Source organism: Antedon mediterranea, chromosome 1 (assembly GCF_964355755.1).
Source record: "Antedon mediterranea chromosome 1, ecAntMedi1.1, whole genome shotgun sequence".
Lineage (NCBI taxonomy): Eukaryota > Metazoa > Echinodermata > Crinoidea > Comatulida > Antedonidae > Antedon > Antedon mediterranea.
In genome coordinates, this window is record NC_092670.1 from 28,787,687 (window position 1) to 28,812,668 (window position 24,982).

Below are 24,982 nucleotides of genomic sequence, written 5' to 3' on the forward strand. Positions count from 1 at the left end.
AACCCAATGACTGTCTCTAAACATAAACAATGTATAAACATATATGTGTCACTAAAGCAATAACGCACGTCCACCAGTTTACATTAACGCGTTTTCGCGTGCGCTCAATGTTTACCACCGGTCTGAATTGAACTCATTTCTATCAAAATGTATCGCACGCTACGTCCAGCCAACCAAACCAATGATTTTATGTCATGAAAAAAAGAGAAAAGAAATGCAAAATGTCCCTCAATGAAAACGTTTTAACACTGATTTCCATACTATATTATATAAAGTCCAATTAAATGACGCAGAAACACATAGGCCCATTTAAATATTACGAGTAACAGTTCCTATATGATGTAAAACTGTATAATTTACCTCCGCCAAGGATGTATATGTAATCGGTAGCGTGTGTTTGTTTGTTTGTTTGTTAGCAGGATTACTCAAGAAGTAATTACAAGATATTTACCAAAATGAATATACAGATAGATATGTGGTCAAGGACCATTCCATTTTGGGACCATTTGGAACCATGGTCCCAATTCTGGACCACTTTTTGAGTATCCTTTTCAGACCTGCTAGTGTTAAAGATAGGACAGAATTTTTCAAAAGCCGGCGAGCAGTATTTAAGTAACAAGTAAACTGAAATTGCATTTTCTCGAGAACTACTTGTCCAAAAAACTTCATTTTTGTACAAGAGGCAAGAGTTATAATTTGTGATTTGTAATTTTAAAACATAATTTGTTTAATGTGCACCTTTTTTTATGCGAGTAATTTAATTAATTAATTTGAAACGATAAAGATGAGGAAATCTGTGAGAATGAGAAAAAGTCGCACCAACCGAGACTCGAACTCGGACCGCCTGCTTGATATGCAGATGTCCTAACCATTAGACCACTGGGGCTTTCATGGTATTGTTCGAACTCGATATATATATATATATTTTTTTTTTTACCGGAGAAATCTTATGTAGGAGAATTTTACAGTAGGCGGAGGTATGCACTCTCGGAGTGGCTTTCTAGTTGAAGAAGCAAACAAAAAAGTTAAGAATTCTCGTTACAACAATGCACTCTAGTACCAAATATAAAGCATGGTTTGAGTTTGGCATACTTATTGCGCAAACGTTGACTTACTTGCATCTGGATTTGAAGCAAAGTATTCCCGTCTTCGACCCATTTCATCTACAAAACAATACATACAGAATAATTGATTAATATGGTAAGTTATTCTTCCTCGGTCACATTTGCCTCATTTGAATACACGGTCACAGTCAATTGACGTGACTATCTCAACCAAAATATTTGGTCGCGTGGTAAAGGGTTTACTCTATAACACTGGAACCCTGGGTTCGAGGTCTATCAATAGCGTGTTTTTTTGTAATAGTTGGGAGAGATTATTTAGAGGGTTAGGTTAAGTACATTTAGGAAGGTAATCTCTTCTTCTGTCTAGGCAAATGTGACCGAAGAAGAAGAGATTACCGATTAATATAGCCTAATTGTTCGTATTTTCAAATATGGCAAAAATGTTGTTGTTTTAATCAATTTCTATTTTAAATTGTATTTGACCGTCAAGAAAGTGCAACTTCATTTATTTAATAATAATAATAATAACAGGATTTTTATAGCGCACATACCACTCAAGAGTGCTCAAGGCGCATTCAAAAAAAAATTAAAACAAATCAAAGAAATGCCTGACAAATAAAATGCAATTTCTTTGGAGGGTCCCCATCCGTTCTGAGACAACAACCAAGACAGAGGCACTCCAAAGATAATGCTGGTCAGGAAAAAGTATACTATAAATTCTAGAACTTTAAGAAACCTCATGATTTCCATATGCCTTAATGAATAAATGTGTTTTTAATAATTTTTTAAAAGTATCAACAGTTTTGCAAAATCTGATAGAGCTCGGTAGAGCATTCCATAGACGAGGAGCAGTAACGGTGAAAGCTCTGTCTCCCCATGAGTGGTGAGACTTAGGTTGATGTAGAAGCAGCGTATCGCTAGAACGCAGATTCCGTCTGGGAACATACAGCCTAAGCATGTCAGAAATATATTCAGGGGCCATGCCATTAATAGACTTAAAAAACATAGAGTAATAATTTAAAAACAATGCGGTACCTAACAGGAAGCCAATGCAAAGTTGCCAAGGTATTTGATATGTGCATATCTTGGTAGTTTTTTAACAACTCGTGCCGCTGTATTTTGAATCAGCTGAAGCCTGTGGAGTTGTTTTTGTGGGAGACCAAATAACAAGGAGTTACACATATCGAGACGCGAACTAACAAATGCATGTACAAGCTGCTCAGCAGCTGCACGATTTAAGTATTTTCTGATGCCTCGAATATTTCTTAAATGGTATGACGATGCAGACGTAATTTTAGAAATATGAGCCGTCATTGTCATATTAGAATCCAGAATTACACCAAGATTTCTAACTTGTGTAGTATTTTTAGTACAAAAGTTACCAATGGAAACCCTCCTAGATGGAATTTTCTCTAATTGTTGTTGCGAACCAAATAGAATGTACTCAGTCTTATCATCATTAAGTTTTAACAAGTTTTTGGCCATCCAGACACGAATTTCAGAGATACATTTTTCAAGCAAATCAATTGATAATTCACTCTGTCATGGTTTAAACGATATATATATATCTGAGTGTCATCAGCGTAAACATGATAGCTAAGATTATATTTCTTAATGATATCACGAATAGGATATACATAAATTGTAAACAATTGTGGACCTAACACAGATCCTTGCGGAACAGAGTAATTTAAAGTGGTAGGTTGAGAGATTACCTCTCTAATACAAATGTGTTGAGGTCTGTCCTCCAAGTATGATTGACACCATCTTAGTGCACATCCCTCAACACCAATATAAGCATGCAACCTCTCAATCAGAATACTATGATATACCGTATCAAACGCAGCACTCAAATCTATATACGCTGATTGAAACGGGTCAAGTAAAGAATTATCCTTTACATGTGATAGTATACGTTTAGATACCACTTTTTCAATTACTTTTCCAAGAAAAAACAGATTTGATACTGGTCTGTAATTGGATAGCTTTTCAGGATCAAGACCCGATTTCTTTAATTGAGGACGTATGTGCGAGATTTTACAAATATCTGGGAAAACCCCAGTTTCCAAAGACAGATTAACGACACGTGTAATTAGTGGAACAAAAACAACAGCATTTCTCTTAATTAACAGAGTAGGAACTGGATCAAGACTGCAAGATTTAGCAGGCGAGTTTTTGACAATTTCAGAAATTTCTTTTTCACTTGCAGGTTCAAATTTACAAAGGGAGGGACAATTATAATTTTCACAGCATACGTCGTTATTAAAGTAATGAGACAAACTTCCAGCACTATCTTTAACAAGAAGTTTACGAATATTAACATTTTTATTTTTTTTAAATACGGAAAATCTTTCAGCAAGCAACTCATATGAGTGAGAAAATGGAAGCACCGACGATTTAGAACAGTGTAAAAGATTGTTTACAACTTTAAACAGCTTCTTCTGATCACCTGAGCAATCTTCGACCAGATCAGAATAATATCGTTTCTTAGCACTTTCAACAAGCATATTAACAATACACCGCTGATGACAATATTTCTGTCTATCTAAGGTATTTTTTGATTTCATCCATTTTCTCTCAAATACGCGACGGAGTTTTCTCGCAGATCTAATTTCATCAGTATACCACGGTTTTGATGAATTTAGTTTGATACATTTTGTTTTTAAAGGTGCGTGTTTATCCATAACTTCTCTTAAAGAGCAGTATCTTTCAATATTTTCTTGCAAAGTACCATCATGCATATCAGACAACCGAGCTTGTATGTCATTTGAAAATATTGTTGTATCAATACTGTTTATATTTGGGATTTTAATTTTAGATTTAGGAAGAGGTGGTTTCTTGAAGTCGAGACTACAAAGTATAGAAAAATGATCAGAGATACCCGGTTTTACAGTGATCCCCGAGATCAGAGAAACATCTCTAGTAATAATGAGATCAAGACAATGACCACCATCATGCTTAGGTTCATTTACATGCTGTATAAGATTGAAAGACTGCAATAGACGATTAAATTTATTTGCAGCGATATTCTCATTTTTATCAATGTGGATATTAAAATCACCACAAAAAATTACTTCTGATGGAATAATGAGATAATCAAAAGTCATATTTTCAAATTCATAAAAAAAAGTCGGTGACAGACAAACTCGGTGGTCTATAGATACAATATAAATTGTTTTTGAACTTAATGTAAACTGTAAATGTATTGACTCAAATGAAGAATAAACATTAACATCATTTTTCATATTAACACTTAGACTAGATTTAAATAAAATTCCAACCCCTCCACCGATTTAATATACAGTACTCCGGATTTTTCAGCAGTATTATGCAGTACTCCGGATTTTTCAGCAGTATTATGCAGTAATTGAAAACTAACTCTTCTAATATAAACATACAAATACATATTGAACTTCACTTCGCTTTTTGACCAACAGTAGGTAAAATCACTCTATTGGTTGTGCTTGTGAAAACTGGTGGTTTTGAAAATACTTACTTTTTAGAAGACTTGGAACCAATTTGTATACTAGACTTTGTAGAGTTTTGTCAGCCCTGTTGTAATAAACAAGATATTTACATTTCGATGTATACGGTAACCGCATGTAAAAATAAGTATTTATAACAATGATAAAATGATAGTGTATACAAAACCTGCGCAATAAACGTCCACCCAACGGCGCAGATCCCGGGGGACGAAGGGGACATATCTACTCCACCTATTTTTAGGCGGGACGGCCCCCTCGCTTTTGGACGGAAAACCCCAGAATTTGTATTTTTGCTGTAGTGTTGATTATGAGTGCAATTTTCAGCCTTTAGAGGTGTAATTTTCTCAAAAGAAAAAACCCTGTCTACTTGGCAATTTTTAATCATCTGAAAAATAATTACCAGTATCGTTAAATGTGTTTTGGTCGTCGAAATTTGCGCATGCGACTGCAGCCATGTATATGGCCTTGATGATGAATAATATGACAGATTTGGTTGGTTTTTAAAATACAGACCATATTTTCCATTAGTGTATGTTGGGGAGAAAAATAGGCGAACATACAAATCCAAATGTACAGTCAAATTGCTGTCTTGACATCGAGTTACGCCTACTTAAGCAGATTCTCTTCGGATGTACGTTTTTTTTTGCTGATGAAGCCTGGGAATTCCCCTTCTAAAGCACGCGCATCATCGTACCACAGCGTAAAGTCATACCACTGCAAACGATTAATTAATGCCATAAGCTGCATATTTACTAAGTTGCACACGAAGTTAGATGATGATGATTAAAAAATTGAAATACGGGCCAATTCAGGGTTGTGGGCCAATTCAAAATACGGGACAATCACCTCGGAATCGGGACAGTTGAAATGTTCTCGTAAATCGAATGAAACGACTTAAAATTTCTCAGAGACCCTTGGTGGCCCCAGCCAAACATTGACATGATATGAAATTGATATGAAATTAAGTTTCGAGTTGGCCCTAAAGCTATCAAGACGGTGCCGTGCTGTATTTATTGTATATTCAATATATTTTCCATTATTTGACAAACAACAACGTCCTCCATCCAAGTGTGAATGCAGCTTATCACTCTTCTCTTGCACTAAATATCGCTTAATGGTCTGACTTTACCTTATATTTAAGAGAGGTCTTGTCTTGTGTACTTGTACATCACACATCGGGCATTGGTTAGTTTTTTGCAAGAATGGTACGATACACGTCCGACAGACTGAAATACAAATGTATTGCTTAATTACAATGTTTACCATGCAAATGTAGGCCTACTTTAAATGATTAAACGTTAGAGTTTTGGTTCAGCATAACCGCTAGGAAGTAAACTTGTATCTCAGCGGGTTTTTCATCGGTACTAAATTGATGATATTTCAGATGATGTGTTTCATTGCATTATCTGAGGTACCGATCGATAAAAAAAGATTTCGAGATCATTGGGGCTTCTGCAATTCCAAAGCGCTAAGCCAGATGGTACGTTTTCAGTGCTGTAGTTCTCTTAAAGATTAAAACTATGGCGTACTGTACTGTATTTAATAATAGGCTTTAATTCATTTTCATGCAAAGATAATAAATAAAATAATAATATATAAGATAATAAGAACTACCACACAGTGCGCTGTTGTTAATATATACTAGAACTGTTGGTGTAAACAATATCAGTTATTAACTCCGGGGCGGATGCAGGGATGTTGCCCCAGTTGCTCGGGCAACACCCTTAATTTCATACTAAATTTTTTTTTCGGCCACTGATTAAATTTAGATCCCATTTCATCATATATTAACCATTAACGTTATAGAAGTCTAGGGTTGGAAGAGCATGTATGTAAACTGACAGACTGTAGCGTAAAATTATCCAGCAGTCAACAACAATACCGCGCACACGTATTTAATTTTTTTAGTTATGTTTCTGAACATGCTCAGAATGATCTTTTGACTGTTTTTATTTTTTGTGCGACTTAAAAAGGTACGGAAAGGCCACCACACACTGTGTTCGTGGAAAACCCCGTCATATGGGTCATTGATGATTTGTCCATAATTATTGCATTTTTCCGGGAATGATTCCCCATAATTTAAGTATAACCGTAGTACCCTATTTATCTTTATGAAACATGGTTCAATAAATAATAAAATCTTCATTTCCCTACGTCCGTAATGTTGGGCCAAATTTTCGTAGTAAGTACGGACGTCACGAACTTTGAAATAACAGTTTAATTCCTTCTTTCTACAAATGTTTATTTTCTTTTCTAGATTGTGGTTTAAGCAACACTGTTGTACAGTTTATAGTGGATAAATGAACATGAATTTTGGAAATTGTGGTTTTACTGACGTATTTAGGCGTATTTCAAAATAATACAATTCAACGTTTTGCTCAATATCTTTAGGCAGCAACAACTTCACATTTTTTGTCTAACTTTTTAAAAAATATTAGTTGATAAAAATAATAATTAATTTGTATTATTGATTATAACTTGCTAGAATTTATTAGCTTACCGGAAGTACGTTCGTATTATTTGGCCATTTAAAAAAAAATCCCTGTACTATAATAAACGCCAAAAAAATGTTATCCTTAGTCGCGTGTGTTTTACCGGTGGAAAAATAGGCGGGATAAATACGATGGTATTGCTGTTTTCAATCCCAATATAGAGTCATGTCATTTATCGTGAATTTATGGTTCGGGCGAACCTCCCCCTTTACAGCCAATCCCCTTAACCGACTGCGAATCCCCATCCCCGACATGCCCAATACCCTCACCTCATCTCTTAAAATCCTCAAAATACGTGCCTTACAATACAAATAGTTATTCGTAAATTAAATACATTAAAAAAAAATCGTAAACTCGTTCGTATAACTCATACCTTCTTTCCTGTATGAGCGTACTATACGTCAATCGATACGCGTCTGTAAAATTCTAAGAGTTGCAAATGAATTGCCGATTTTCACAGGAAAAATACGAATTTTTAGTCCCTGGATGTAACATGGTATTGACGCGTGTATCGAACAATGAACTCAGGCACGAACGATTCGTACAAAGGACACCGCGTACCTAATGTTAAGATCACTGACAGTCAAGCCTGGGTGCAGTACAAATTTTGCGGGAAAAAAAGTAGAGTGTTGACAAAGTGCGAGGCAGCGAGGCACGCGAGGCAAGCGAGGCATGCAAAATATTTGTGCGAGGCATCATTTTATCATTTCCAAAAGTGCGAGGCATGCGTGGCATATAGTTTACAATTTCAAAAAGGTGCGAGGCATATCTTAACGTGCTATTATGCTATATTATAGGCCTAATAATCAATCGATACAAGCGTATCTAAATAGATTCGTGTATACACTCATCATGTTGTTTATTTTTATGTAACGATTGTTTTTTCATTCAAGTCATATCTTGTCAAATTTTACTTTTACAAAAGTGCCCAAACTACGGTTCAAAAATCTGAACGACAGTCTTCAACTTTCGATAAACAATAATTGTTATAGCGACACACTCATCAAATGACTGCAATGTTTGTTGGCATTTCGAGCGTGTTCACTCACATGTCTCTCGAACATAGCAGAGTGAAAATAATATTTTGTCACACCCCTGCGCCTAGATCCGGTGGACCCGAGAGATGGAAAATCCCTCTTTACTATTTAGCAGGTAGCGGAATGATTCATCCCTCAGCTCAGAGGATTGTGGTGCATTCCCCTCCTATAGCACGTGGTTTCAGCAGCAGCAACGCACAGACTTCTCTCTGAGCGGCGTGCCAAAGACATTTTTGACATTCCATTCTCTAGGAACAACGTACGTGTACCTCTCTCGCAAATAAAGTGAACAGCGATTGCCAGGACAAGTTCAATAACTAGCGGTGAATAAAAGGTAACTGATATGGCGATCCAATAACATGCCGCAAAGAAAAAAATTGCGACAGAATTCTGGAGCGCGTGTGAAAAAAGACTTACGTCCGACAATTGTAATACTAGGCCTAAAATTAAACTTTAGCTAATATGCTTAGCCCTAACCTAGATAAGAGGCCTATGTAGAAAATAATTTAATCAATTTTGATATAATAATAGTCGGTGTAATATTTAATAATGATACACTATTCCTGTTTTAGTAAGCTAGGTATATTACGAACGATTTTTATTTATTGTTGTCCATGTACGTACTAATAAACCTGGCGCTAGTTTCCTTCGCTTGTATTTTTACTCCAAATTTGATAACTAACTTTATCGTGTGAATACCACACCTTAGAAGTATACCTCATGAGTACTTTAATGAAAGAATCACATAAAAAGTAACAAATAAATCCTTAAATTAATGATTTTACATGCGTGTTTCTCGCACACTGTTCGCGAATTTCACTTATTCAATGTTCAATATTTTTGTTTCTATGGAGCGCCAAAAGAACAACGATAATAGAGGACTAAAACTCAGTGGAATGCGTCAATTTCTCGTGCATTTATTGGTGAAAAACACGTTTTATTTCAATATATTTGTTAATTTGTCAATAAAAATGCTGTAATATGTTACTGCTGATACTGTTCTGTTTTCAAAGAATAATAATCGATCCTAAATCAACATCACTCCCCATTCTAGACCACCTAGGACATCCTACTAAGGATATTATGATGAATTTTTCTATTTTATTCTTTAAAAGGTTAACGAAACCGTGTACATTATCAACAGTAACATTTTTCCTTACTGACAGTGACAAAATCTATTGAAATTGTACTTGATTTTCACCAAATAATGCGTTAAATATAAATGGATTCCACAGAGTTTTTAGCCCTCTAATTAATTTTGCTCTTTTGGCGTTCCATAGAAACCAAAATATTGAACATTGAATGTGCGAAATGCGAGAAAAACAACGTCTGTAAAATCACCAATTTAATGGATTTATTGTTACTTTTATGTGATTTTTCTTCATTAAAGTAGGCCTACTAATTCTAAGCTGTGATATTCAGGATAAAGTTGGTTAAAATACAAGGCAGGTGGAAAAGGAAACTAGCCTAGCGGGCCTAGGCCTAGGCAGGCTACTTCAATTTCGGTGATTTCCTGCCTTGCAATTTTGAAAAATGATAAAATGATGCCTCGCATTTTTTGATGATGGTAAAACGATGCCTCGCATACATTTCTGACTTGCCTCGCATGCCTTCCCTGCCTCGCGTGCCTCGCTGCCTCGCACTTTGTTACTACCCAAAAAAGTATAGGAAAATGTTTTGTTTTTTTTTTCTGATAGAGTATACCATATAGAATAATGTCAGAAAAAAATCCCCATCCCAGGGTCTTGGGGAAAATTTGTTACGGCACTTTTACATTTTGGCCTAATAACACACACAAATACCTATATATAGGGGATAGGGAAAACCAATTCACGTTTTTTTTTTACTTGGAGTTGTGTTATGATGATTAAAATTTGCTGAGGCTTACTTTAATAACTACTTCTCATAGTAGTTGATAAATCGAGTCGATAACAATGACATCATCATGCCAGAATCCAATATGGCGTCCAATTTGGCGGAAAAAACAGGGTATTGCTAAACCCCGCAAACCCTTGCAAACCTCAAAAAAACATAGCAAACCCCACCGAACCAACATAAAAGTTGAATCATGTAGTATACGACCCACTGGGTATATCCATGTAAAAAAAAAATTAAATTTCTACTGTTAACTACTTATTTTTGGGGTAAAACATCATTTTTTGGTCAAAAATGATTGCTAAGCCCTGCAAACCTCCAAAAAACCCCACTGAACCAACATAATAAAAGTGATTGAATCATGTAGTGTACGACCCACTGGGTATATCCATGTTTTAAAAAATAAAATTTCTACTGTTAACTACTTATGTTAGGGGTAAAACATCATTTTTTGGTAAAAAATGATTGCTAATTTTTAACCAAAAAATGATGTTTTATCCCAAAAATAAGTAGTTAACAGTAGAAATTTTAATTTTTTTTACATGGACATACCCAGTGGGGCGTACACTCCATGATTCAATCACTTTTATGTCGGTTCGGTGGGGTTTTCTATGGTTTTTTTTTAGGTTTCCAGGGGTTTAGCAATACCCTGTTTTTGGACGCCATATTGGATTCTGGCATGATGATGTCATCGTATCGACTTGATTCATCAACTACTATGAGAAGTAGTTATTAAAGTAAGCCTCTACTAATTTTAATCATTAAAACACAACTGCAAGTAACAAAAACTGTTAATTGATTTTCCCTATCCCCTATATATAGGTATTTGTGTATGTTAATAGGAATTTGTGTGTGTTATATAGGCCAAAATTTAAAAGTGCCATAAAAAATTTTCCCCAAGACCCTGGGATGGGGATTTTTTTCTGACATTCCATATGGTATATTAAATTGTTCAAACTCGATTGGATAGCGACTCTCGACGTGGTACGGCGGAACAGCATATATATATATAAATCCAAAGGCAAATTACTGAAAAAAATGACAATTCTGTGGGTATCAGTGGCTGGATCTCAATGGAGATACAAACTAAAAGCGAAAAACTAAATCAAAACGATAAGTAAAACAGCCAGAAAAGTTAGCAGAGCTTTCGGGCAACACTAGCCCTTCATCTATATATATATATATATATATATGTTATTCACGTTTTTCTTACCGAGTTGAATGCATTTTTATGGTTCAATTGTTTTCATTGATCAATCATAAAATGCGTATTATATCTACTGGTAAATGTTTTCTCTTTCATGCAAAAATTATTTCAAAATATGATTGAAAATGATTGATAAAGGGTACCGGTAGTTATTTAGATTACTTAGCCAACAAAATACTTCGTTTCACCATCTTCATTTTGTTGATCCTATTCATTCAAACAAGTAGTAGCCTACTTCAAGTCGTTTTTCTACATAAGCAAAGGATTTAAATTAAATCATAAATAACTAAAGGCACGATCATTGACAAATATCGTCCACCTTCCATTAGTACTTACACGAATGAAGACATTCTATGATGGTAGTCGCATCGATGAAATAGCCAGCACATAGAAAACAAGTTAAATGACGGTTCAACTCGGTGATTTTTATTTTCCTAGATTTATTCATCTTTCCCTGAAAACAGAAATGATTTATAAATATACAAATATTTATAGGCATTTTTATTAAAAATTACATATAAAATAAAGCGTCACGTTGTGTGTTTCCCAGTACTTAGTTTTGATTGATAATATATAAATAACTCTTTTATTGTTAATTACAAATTTAAAATACCATAATTGCCGTTACCGAATGAGTATTTGTACCGTAACGATGTATAACTGAAAATAATGAGTACAGAATAATCGGTTTAATAATCGGTTTGTTTATTTATTTAATTTATTTACAGAATACACTGTATATATTATATACAGTGTAGCATATGTGAAATTACGAGACCCATCTTTTAAATCCAATTATTAACACGATATATAAATTTAAGGGCAAAATTCGGTAAATCGAGCGTTATTTCTAGAATGTTTACTTTATGGTACGTAGGCCTACAGTATACAAAGTTGGTTCGTACTTTCGGTACTGATTTCAACCACCTAATGTAAAACTGTTTACTAATTAAATTGAGTTCGATAATGAGTTATTGACAAAAAGAATTTAGGTTCAACGATTTCCCCGAAATAGCGGTCTTTTCCGATCGTGGTATACACTGTCTAATGGATGTCCATCTTGAAAAATACCCACACACAATTAATACAAGGATGCTTCGCATTTTTCTATCTCCTCCTACGATAATTGTTTTTAATGGCTGAAAACCATTCATAATGTTGAAGACAGGCCGATTTTCTTTAAAAAATTATATTTTGATAGATTTAATATACGTTTATACAAATTATTTGATTTGCGATGAATGGAACATTCCAAATTATTTAGTTTAACCATTGAGGTATACCTCCATGGTTTAACACGCAAACTTATATCAATACAAATCAATTTTTTGCTGCTGGCCGAAAAAAAAGTGGGATGCTTGGTCAGTACAGGGGCCACAAGGTCAATATGGACTGTGCGTAACTTGGTAACTACTGGGTGTATTGGAATATTTGTTGTGTCAAACTACTCAGAAGACCCATATTTCTATTCACTCTAATGGGAAACCTTTGCCAAAAGTGGACATAAACTTGGCCATATAAATATCTCATCAACCACTGGTCAGAAAGTGATAATTGTGGTCTCAAATTATATGTACTGTCAATAAACCATTAATTTTAACCTTTGACATATAGCCGGCACAAATATTTTTGGCTTGGAGCACACTTTTCATATCTCAGAAATTGTTAGGCGGATATGGTCGTAGTTGGTGTCAAAATACTCAGAAGATACATATTTCTATTCACTTTAATGGACAACAAAAAATGACCATGAAACTTTATTTTTGACCATTGACCATTTAATAACTAATATTGTCTTGCTTAATATCAAAATATCAGTGACTGCTTGTTACTACGGTATGAATGGAACATGCCAATATAACTAGTTGGTTTAACACAACTATCAGCTATAAGGAAATGTATGGGCCCTTAGCGAATAAACTTAAAACCTTAAGATATAGTATTGCAATACTACTGTACTACACAATACTGTAAATACATAATATAAATTAAAACAATATATAACCGTCGTAGTGGTATATTGTCACGTGTACTTTATTATTTCAATCGACTATGTGCCAGTTTTAACAAAGTATTAAATCGCAAATGTTTACTTTATTTAAGCCTATAAAACATGAAAACAATATTTCGTTGCTGCGAGATAAAGAATATATTTAAAAATGGTTCCTCTTTGTACCTTCTCTCAACCTTAATGTTACATAAAAAAAGAGAAATTACTGTGTATTCGAGAACGTCCATCTATGGGCAGGACCAAGATGGTACGCGAGCAATTCTCGCATTCCAAGTCACAGAGACTCACTCATGATTAAGCTGCGTCGTTGACCAGCGAAAGCTAGAGTAAAAAGGTAAGTTTTACGATTTTTATTTGCCTTTGTTTCATTCAAAAGAAAAAAATGTTTGAATATTATACAGAGATCCAGATGAACCTTTTTACTAATGTTCGTAGAGGATTTGAAATCGAAACGGTGACATTTATACGCCACTTTCAAAAGAAAGTTTCGCGCCTCCGAAATCTCAGGGTGTTCAGTTTACGTTGCAAAAACGTAGGCCTAACGCCTACAAGTTTGAAGTTGAGAGTGCCGATCAAGAATGAAAAAGGAAGAAAGATTATCAAACATGCAGAAAAACTACTCTTAAACGAAAGAATTACAAAAGTCAGCAAGGATATTGAAAATATATAAACTACATAAATTCAAATCTAACAGTTAAACTTAAAAAATCATGCGCTTGCAAATGGGTAATTTTATGTAAATTTTTAGCTCACAGCTCACTATATCGGTCGGTTGGTTGGTCGGTCGGTAAATACTAACTTGATATCGGTTTAATCTAGCTAAGTCAATTTTTCACAGTATATTCCTTGTGGCCAGGAATCGATGTGGTTATGTTTTCACGGTGTGCAATAACAAATTACGCGGTCTACGCACGATTTAACGAAATCACGTTTGTAATCATATCTTCACACGCATGAATCACACTTAAATAAAATTTGATACTCATAAATTTCAGGGCATAATTCATCATATGGCAATACAATTACATGCGTAGCGCATGTAACGCATGCGTACGCGCGCTTAAAATTTTCCAAATTGTCAAAATTTATTTTCGATGAAATAAGAGTACGTTTCAGGCAATTTTAAGCGTTTAAAAAATTGCACGATTTTTGCACGCGTACTGCGCGTTAAATTTTAATACGCACGGTTTTTGCCCGATTTCTTGTTCGGTTTTCTTGATTACTTTTCAACTCTAAATTACGTTATACGAGCACGTCAAAAGTGACTGGCTACGCACGTGTAAATTTAAAAAATAGAAATGTTTTTAAACATTTTTAAACATGTTCAGCAATTTCGGTCGGTTGGTCGATCGGTTGGTAGGTTGGTCGGTCGGTAAACACTAACTTGAGCACGCGACTTCAGCCATCTATATGGCCTTGTTTAACTTAATATGTAAGCAGACATGTTGTAGATATGAATTCATGCTGAATATTTATCTCTCGGATGTTATGACGTCATCATAGCCATCTGAATTTTAAATGTTGTTATCGCTTTCGACACAGTTCGTCACATTCAATAAAGCGCATATCGCGTAAACGTTATTAATTTTCTTCCAATTTTCAAAATGTTATTACTAAAACAATTCATCTTTAGACTTACGCGCTTTTTCTTTTAATTTGTAAAGGCCATCACATTCAAACAAGTGAATAAACGTCAGTGGTGTAAAATAAAAAATAACCGTCAACTAAACCGTTTACAATGCCAATACCGTCAAATTTAAACAGTGATTGGGTTCGCTTTTGACAATCCTGGCTTTTTGTTTCATTTTCAAGATTGTTTGTACTGGACCAAAAAGATGGATTTTTAGCACAAAATCAAATTATTTTTAGCATGCAACATGTAATAACCTCAGGAAAAATATCAAGCTATAAAAATATTGTTTTCATTTTATCTCAGAAACTTACTTAGTATATGGTAGAAGGTGTATGTAAGTTACACGTCACTGACAACAAATCGTTTAAAAAGTTACAACCAGCTAAGTTTATGAAACCACATAAAAATGTGGTATTTTTTGGGAAAAAATGAAGATTGAGGGCGCTGTTCACATAAGTAAAAATACACTTTTTTGCCTGTATCTAATTAAGTTTTAGCCATAATAATTTGAAAATAGTCTTATTTGATAGATAATTAAATTGTCTTTATATAAAAAAAAACAACATTATATTAAATACACATATTTTCTGATAAATTCATGTGAAGTGCGTAAAATCAGCAAATATGACACATTTTAATATTATAACAAATGCTAGTGATGTTAATAAATTACAAAGTTAGTGATCATAAATAAAATTCTTTTACATTTCTATAAAATGTTGTTATTATAAAACATATAAATGTAAATTGTTCGAACCATTTCACAAAAACAACCATTTTACGGCCAATAGTTTGAGATTATAGAAATATGTACTACCAGTACAGGTCAAAGGTCAATAAAAATATTTCGGGTCATTTTCTTGTAAAAGTTCTTATTAGACTGAATAGAAACATATACCTTCAGATTAATTTGAGCCCTATTTAAAGTTTGTCCAACTATTAGTTACGGAGTTATTATGATATGTAGGTCAAAGGTCAAATATGCCAAAAATCATACTTCCAGCCATTTTTGAACAAACTTTTCCATTAGAACGAATATTAATATGCATCTCCCAAATAATTTGACACTAACATTATTTCATTTAATCTAAGCGTTGCAAAGATATGATCATTTTGTTTTCAATGGGTCAAAACGTTCAAATTGAGGTCAGAGGTCAAAGATGAATTTTAGAAATTTGACAACATGGGTTTTTATAACCAGCATGATTCAAATATTCATAAAACACAATGTTTACACTTTCCCCATGATCTGCACACGAAAATACATAGGGATCTGGACTAATAACTCTGACATAGTTTCTCGGCCATCATTGCTCTTCAGACTTATGCATTTATTCGTATAGCCAAATACAACTTCTCTTCCATGAAGATTTGGTGCATATTTATTCTTTTTCCATTCACTTAGTAGAAATTCTGTTAGTGTCATCTTATTGTCATCGCTTGACAGAAACGATTTCCAGTCTCGTGGCACTTTAGTCTTGACTCCTATGGGATTTAGAAGAACTTCTTCTAGCCCTTTCAATTCCTTTGATTGATAGTGGGAGGTAGGTATCAGTTACAAAGTCCACACGTTTTACCTTAGGCAGCTGTCCAAATATACTCTCTGCCAGGTCTCCAAATTTATCAGGCAAAGCCATCTGTGCTTGCAGCTGAGTCATTCCGTCAACCATATATGTGGTTTCTCCAGCCGGCCTTTCTATTGTGTTTGATTCGCCTACCAATGCATGCATAGGCTTTGCCTTGTCTGTCTTCGCCTGGAACACCATCAGCAGTTGCAAGTGCCCATGGAACAGGGCCCAATGAGAAACTAAGCACCCTCTCCATACTAATGTCATGCTTCATTGCTAAAAGTACAAGCTGACCAAATACATTTCTTTCAGCTTTTACTTCTTTGGTCTTCTTTGACTGTCCCGAGATCTTACATGATTTGGCAAGTTTTACAAATGTCTTTAGTTTACACTTCTTGATTGGATGATGAAAACTTACTGTGCCTTCAACAAGTCGTTGCGTAACAAATTTGTCGTAAGCCTGTTTTCCAATATTATCAGCCTGGAGGAGATCATGTTGGATCTCATCTGATACTGGTGCACCTGATGACAGACAGTAGAGGACGTTCTTGTTTTCAACAACAAAAGGATTTACAAAGTTATGAAATGCTGCTAGAACCTTGCAAGTATCTTGTTCACTGTTGATGATGTGTGAGGAGCCCTTGTGTGAAGTCGATTCCATGTTATCCATGTCTGCCATTTCCATTGTGGCTTGCTGGTAACTAGCCCTACTGTGTCTTGTCGTGCACCACCCATGAAATGCCGAATAGTTCCTGCTGAATCCTATGATTCCACCATGGCACTTTGCGTGACGGTTGATAGTTTTTTCAATTGTGATGTCAACAGCATTTCTCGACATCGGAATTTGTGATCGTTTAACGCTGAAACCATTGTGTCGCAAGAGCTCCTCTGCTCCGGGATGTGTCTCTGATATGTTTAGGAGAGACAGGAAATACACCATTGTATATCTAGCATAGTTTTGGTGGTCGTAGCTAAAAAACAGACTACACATTCTTTGTAGGCTAGCTAAATGCAAATCAAAATTGTTTTCCTTAGTTGCTCTTTGAAATTGAAGGATAAGCCAAACTCGATCCATATAGTTAAGCCAGAACTGTGCAAGTTCTCCTAGGCCTAGGCTAATCCACATTTTGCACCATGTACTGTATTAGGAGAGCAAATTACTTACTATGAATTAACTTTGTTGTTGAAAAAGCACAATTTTCTTCGATAATTTAGCTCAATGTTATATAGACTAGACTGGTTTCATACAACTGATCAACTAGACTACTACACTGCTATCTGTGTTCTGATTGGTTTAAAATTGAATGTCATGCATCAACTAATTTGTTTGATAGAAGTTTTTGTATTATTTTAATAATAATATTATTTTATTAGTTTAATCAAATAATGTCAGTACTAGTTAAATTATTGAATGGTAAAATGACATTCTGACATTTTTCTGATTGTTTATATAATCATTTCTAGTAATTACTTCAATTTTGTTAAGTTTTATGATTTTCGACGGCCATTTTGAAATGCGCCCTCTATATTGACTTTTCGGAATACAAACATATACCATGACCTGACCACACATTATTTCAATACAGAACAATTAAAAAACAAGTTAATTTTAGCATATAAATTACTGTTTTATCAATATATATATAATATTTTATTAAATTTGGCGGCCATTTTGGAAAAAGCGCCCTCATCGGTTTACGCACCACTGCGCAATGTGCAGACAACCTGATTTGAAAACCTATATGTGTGAGGTTTCCAAAAATGTATGGGTCATAAAATCCCCAGGGGGGGAGGGGGGTTACGGTAGCCCACAGTCTATAAGTACAATATTTTTAATATGAGGTTTCAAGACTACAAACAATTGATTACCGTACATAGCTTTACGTTGTTTTTTGTAATTATTATTTTATGTTTATTGCCTAAATGAATAAAATAAAAATAAAATTACTACTTTTTCCCAAATTTACTTATCTACGGTAGGCCTACTGAATCTCAGAAAATGTCTGACCTTGTGAAAGGATCATTTGTTGGGTCAAGTTATGTCAAAATGTATTATTTATGTTATCTTAGAACCTGTTTCTATGGGTAACTAAGGATAATTGTTTTTTTTAAATACAGTTGAACCTCCCGTAAGTGGCCACCCTCGGGACCTGGAAAAGTGGCCGCTTACGGGCGGTGACCCCTTACGGGAGGTTCTGCCGATAAAGGGCCAAAATCACGTATTATGGCTATATACGATATTCTTAACGAAACGAGCCTCTCAATTTTCCAGCTAATTGTAGGCCTATTATTATTTATAATCAGGTGGTTTAGTATTTTTTAGCATTTTCAGACAAATTTTAAAAGCTTTTATCATATGAAAAATGGTCGGTCAAAATCTGTGTAGTTTTCTCATCTCTTCACAGTAATGTTTTTAAAACCTCTTCAAAATAAAGCTAATATATAAAGAAATACAATAAACATGCACCTCTAATTCATAGGTCCATGCAATAATTATCACATTTTTCGATTGGCCGCTTACAAAAAAATCTCATTTTTAGTATAAAAAGGTGCCCGCAGCTGCTTACGGTAAGCACCAAATGCACTAATTAGATAGGAAGAACAAACAGGCTTTTCAAAGTGCGTCCGTTAAGGGAGGTGGTAGCTTACGGGAGGTGCCCGCTGTAAATAAAATATGGGGTTTTCATGAAGAAAAATAATCACAGAAGAAAGTGCTTAGGAATATGACCTAATTTGAAAATGCAAATAAGACATGCCTGCTAATAACCTACAAATTTTAATTTGTATAAGATAAATAGGAATATCTCAATTTTAGTTACCATGTAACTGTTGCTATGCATAACTAAGGGAAATTAAATAATTATCAGATAATTATTAATTTTAATTAATAATTATCTGAATAATTAATACTGAATCCAACCATCACAGTAAAAAAAAATATAGAATTTAAAACAAATATTTAATAATAAAGTGTGATATTTTACATGATGACCTTAAATGAAATGAAATTTTACATCAGGGCTTCAATATTTGTTATGTAGCATTAACATACCTGAGTATATCATTGACTTTTGATTGGTTCTATTTTGGGGAGGGGAAAGTGGTGGATCCAGGACTTTGAAATAGTTAGGTGGTTCAAGGCGAGGGTCTAAAAATTTAACTTTATGTCCTATCTTTTCCATTGCAATTTTTAACTTGGGGTGGGTGGGGGCTTGAAGAAAGGGGGAGGGGGTGGGATGGAGGAGTTTGAATCCGTCTATTCATTGGGGCGATGGTAGCGGCAGTGTGGGTGGTGCTTGAATGCATGCATTTGACACTTTAAATCAAATGAAATTTTACATCAGGGCTTCAATATTTGTTATGTAGCATTAACATACCTGAGTATATCATTGACTTTTGATTGGTTCTATTTTGGGGAGGGGAAAGTGGTGGATCCAGGACTTTGAAATAGTTAGGGGGTTCAAGGCGAGGGTCTAAAAACTTAACTTTATGTCCTATCTTTTGCATTGCAATTTTTAACTTGGGGTGGGTGGGGGCTTGAAGAAAGGGGGAGGGGTGGGATGGAGGAGTTTGAATCCGTCTATTCATTGGGGCGATGGTAGCGGCAGTGTGGGTGGTGCTTGAATGCATGCATTTGACACTCTATAGTGGATGATCGACCAAAGTGTTGCAGTTTATCTTTTTGTGGTTATTGTCGGTGTCGGGGGGGGGGGGGTTAGTCGAAAGTGGTGGTGGATGGGCATGTGGGATCTGCTTAGGTTAGCAAATAAAAGAAGTAAACAAATGAAAGAGGAGCTTCAAAATAAGAGAGGAGTAATCTGTTGCAAAGATTAAAATTCACAACGATCTGATAACTTATTCTAATTTCCAGAGGATATAACCTACCGTATAAAATGACATTAAAACTGGGAATTACAGAATCTATAATTAAAAATATATTTAGAATTTTTCTGACCAATGAATTTCAAATCAAATAATCAAAGAAAATAAAATGTTTTTACTAATATACCATTTTTTTTTTATAAAAATGCCTATGTTTCTCGCAACACTGCTTGTAGATTTTAAAATTACCCCACTATTTTATTTTAGAAATCAATTATTAAACATTAGAACTACCTATTTTTAATAAATCAGCTAAACAAAATACACCACTTTGGGCATTATGGTGAAGGTCAAATTTAGTTGCATTGAACAATTTAAAAAAAGTGAAAAACACCCCTTTTTAAATAAATGGTATGTCCCAAATTATGAAATCAAACAAAAATAAAAAAATATGAAACAGGTACACAATGCATTGTTATTATGCATACACTCATTATTTTTTATAATTAAATGAACAAACAAAAATATCGTTCATCAAAGTAGTACCAATATCCATTTTAAAAAACCTTAAAAAAGGACAAAATTTGTCAAAAACACAAATTTGGACGTTGCCATGGAAATATACGTGTGAAATAAAAAATACTTCATATTTGATTTCTCTCAACACATATATAGCCATGTGCAAAATTTGAAAGAAATCCATTTTTTTTAGTCTGCCACTCTTTTTGATATTTCTTTGATTCTTACAGACAATGGCTCTTAAGATTGCATATATTGTAAAGTAGGATGATAGTGTATTTACTGTAGCCAGTTAATGTAGTGTTTTGTTTGAAAGTTCGTAAAGGAAGAAAAAAATCAGATTCAACGAAAAAATTTGCTGGTTTTAAACTTTTTAAAACGTCTTCTTCACGATGCCGTATTGGACATAGTTAATATACCGTATATTTCGGTGTATAAGTCGCACTTTTGACACGCAAATTTGACCTCTAAATTAAGGGTGCGTCTTATACACCGAACATAAATGCCTCACCACACAAATTGTACATAGGCCTAGGCTATCGTCACCTCGTTTGCTAGGCCTGAGTAGGCTAGGCCTAGCTACAGTAACTAACTAACGTAACGGCAACCTGCTTCTGCCTAGGCCTAGTTTTCAAGTCATTTTAGCATGATGTTATACTAAATATGATGAAAAGATTTGTTCATTATGGCGCTCCGATAAAATTTCATTTGTAAACGTTTACGTCGTACGATTGGAATAGTATTTATTTATACAGTAGTTATACGCACGATCGCCGTACCCCAAGCGCAAGCCCTTCTTTTGGTGGCACATGGTGTACGGTATTCGACTAGTATATTCTCCAGGTGATTATAGCATGGACCTAGCGTACACACTTCTCGGATACATGGATACTAATCGAATACGATTGTCCGTGAAAACGTGCGCCCTCTCGAAATGATCGAGCGAGGCTAGCCCACACACGTGCGTGTTACACACACGGTCATGCACTCGATGTTGCGGCGAAACTCATGAATAACAAGTTAGAAAGAACTTGTTGAGGCTGGGCGCGGCCGAGCCTAGGTAAGAAAAAACCTAAATAAAGGACGCCGTTGTAGATATAACAAAATATATAATTACAATAATATTGATTACAATTTAAAAAAACATTGTTTTGATGAAATATAAGGTGCGTCTTATACATCGACGATATAAAAAATACCGATATTTTACTCTCAGTTGGGGGTGCGTCTTATACACAGGTGCGACTTATACACCGAAATATACGGTACACCAAAGTATTAAAAACAAACCATTAAATAAGAATCACAGCAGAATCACGTAAATTCAATTGGCGGCAAAATAAACAGACGATACGTGTCACGTCAAGCATGCATATTATACTCTGCTGATTTACGGTCTCAAACTGACACGATCTACGAAGCTACCGTGCTGCAATATTATTTTACGTTTACATTAGTGTTGTATGGAACGCCGTTTACGCAACATTTCGATGATATGAATTTTATGACGCGATATGTATGCATCGATATTAATTGAATGGCGCGCGATATATGAATGAAATGTTTTGAATTGAATGCTTTGAATTGAATGTTTTTAATGAAATGTTTTGAATTGAATGCTTTGAATTGAATGTTTTGAATGAAATGTTTTGAATGAAATATTTTAAATAAAATGTTTTGAATGAAATGTTTTGAACGAAATGTTTTGAATGAAATGTTTGAATTGGAATGTCGTATATATCGAATATACGTATGTCATTCCCGCTAGCGATTTTTTCTCAACCTCTTAAGCCTGGGTACCCTCATCTCCTTTCCACGCTGTCATCAATACGGATCCCTTACAGAGAATCCTAACAGACCTGGGTTTGAAAATATGAATTCCTATGGCACGCCCGGACGGACATAACTATGTCAAGCAGTGGCGGATTTAGGAGGGAGAGGCCCCCTTTTGTATTGAGCACTCTATCCTAACAGTCTGATAATTTTTTTATTTTTTATTTTTATTTTTTTATTTTATTTCATACTCATCCAACAGCGAGTAACCCGCCAATTACAGGATGGATAAACTATTTAATAATTTCACAAGACAAACATATACACAAGATGCTCTACATAAACAAAGACTTATTATTAAGTCTTTGGGAGTGGAGTTGTAATTTGTCATGAGAAAAAAACCCTGACATATGACAGGGCTTGAACCCAGGACCCTTAGATTGGTAGCCAAGCATCATAACCACCAAGCCACAGCTTGACACAACTGAGGACTAGTGCTGTTCCGCCGTACCACGCCGAGAATGTTAAAGAGTCGCTATCCAATCGAGTTTGAACAATACCATGAAAGCCCCAGTGGCCTAATGGTTAGGGCAACTGCATATCAAGCAGACGGTCCGAGTTCGAGTCTCGGTTGGGGCGACTTTTTCTCATTCTCACAGATTTCCTCATCTTTATCGTTTCAAATTAATTAATTAAATTTCAGTATATCACCGGGCGGTTTAGAATTAATGTTCTTTGCCTGATTTGTTTATATATATAAATAAATAAATAAATAAAATAACAGCAGAAAACTTGTCATGTCGATGTGTACGTATAAACTCAATACGAGCGATGTGTAAACTCAACACGAGCGATGTCAACATAACACGAGCGATGTGTAAACTCAACACGAGCGATGTGTAAACTCAACACGAGCGAGGTCAACTTGACATAGTTATGTCCGTCCTGGCGTGCCATACATTCCACTGTTTCAGGTCTGCTAGGATTCTCTGTAAAGGATCCATATTGATTTAATTAAATTAAATTAAAATAAAAAAAAATAAATAAAATAAATAAATTAATTAATTAATTAATTAAATAATAATTAATATGTAAATAAATTGTATTTTTGTAATCGTAGTTTAAGAAATTCCGACCTATTTTGTATATCGTTCATTTTATTTTTCTATTTTATGCGATTTTTAATTAATGTACAGTAAGAATATTTATAACTTAGTTTAAGAAATCTTATTTCGAATAATTTGAGGTACTTTTGTAATTATTGCTTATGATGTTTGTCTTTATGATGTGAAGCGCCTTTGAGCATGAGTTTTCATGAAAAGGGCGCTATAGAAATCTGGTAAATAAATAAATAAAAATAACAGCGTGGAAAGGAGGCTTAAGAGGTTGAGAAAAAAATCGCGAGCGGGAATAACATACGCCGCCAATAGTTTGACTTTTCCATTCAATTCAAACATTTCATTCAAAAATTTCATTCAAAACATTTAATTCAAAACATTTCATTCAAAATAAAAACTAAAAAGGAATAACTGCATATAAGTACTTATAAGTGCGTATAATAGGATAAGGAGAGTGTCTGTTGACTGTGCCTCGTTAATGGCAGCATTTTGTACAATTATTTTCCACAACTAATTTTTGTGTAGATAGCTAGTGTAGAGATAATTTCCCCTACCTGAAAAATACATACTGCAATTTATTCAGATAGTTGTTTATCTTTAATTTCTAACGCTCGTTACATTTACTGTACGTACACAGACAGGTTTTTGATATACATTCATTATATTATAATATTAATGCTACTAAATTGATCCCGTGATTTTACGTATCTCCTCCGAAACCGCTGAATGGTACGTGCATTTGGCACATTGATGTTTCTTGACGAGCCGCACACGATTGGCTATATCACTTTCCTGAATTTTAAGGATACACAAAAAAAGGCTAAAAGTAACATAATGTTTACGGCCTAGTGGCCATGTTGTTACGTCACGTACCAACTACGCAACATTTTTTTGTTGTGTACTGCAATGGCCGGATCTACAAATATACCATGCCGGGCCGCCAACAAAAAAAATGTCTTTATTCTCGGCAGCCGGCCAACCGTATCGTATGATCGCGTCGTTGAAGTTTTAATTAATTACACCTATTCTAAGAATATAATGAATTTCGTAAATCACGGCTAGCCCAGTGAATACAACGCCGTGGCCATTGATATCAATGCTTCGAGTTCGAATCCGCAAAATGTATCACTGCTTAAAGCAAAAATCAAAACTAGACCACAATTTAATTTAAAAAGTAGCAAAAAAGATAACCACAAAAAAAAAATCAAAATATCAAAAACTATTGACATAAAAAAAATGTGGATAAATAAAATTAAACAAACACACACACCCATAACGAATCCAAATGGTTTGATATATTGTTAACATGAAAACAACTTCCCACCACAATTCTCAATATATTTTCATTCGATTTATATCCTAAATGTGACTTATTGCA

General features: G+C 34.6%; 1 protein-coding gene across 1 annotated transcript in view; it reads right to left on the minus strand.

The window, feature by feature from the left end:
- Positions 1-24,982, minus strand: part of LOC140063616 (polycomb complex protein BMI-1-A-like) — a 51,986-nt gene that overhangs the window by 21,371 nt on the left and 5,633 nt on the right. The window contains exons 2-5 of the mRNA XM_072110036.1: positions 11,497-11,614; positions 5,679-5,775; positions 4,561-4,616; positions 1,116-1,163 (exon numbers count right to left, since the gene is read on the minus strand). Of these exons, the coding sequence (XP_071966137.1) occupies positions 1,116-1,163; positions 4,561-4,616; positions 5,679-5,775; positions 11,497-11,608 (313 nt within the window). The 5' untranslated portion in view covers positions 11,609-11,614. The remainder of the gene's footprint in view (positions 1-1,115; positions 1,164-4,560; positions 4,617-5,678; positions 5,776-11,496; positions 11,615-24,982) is intronic.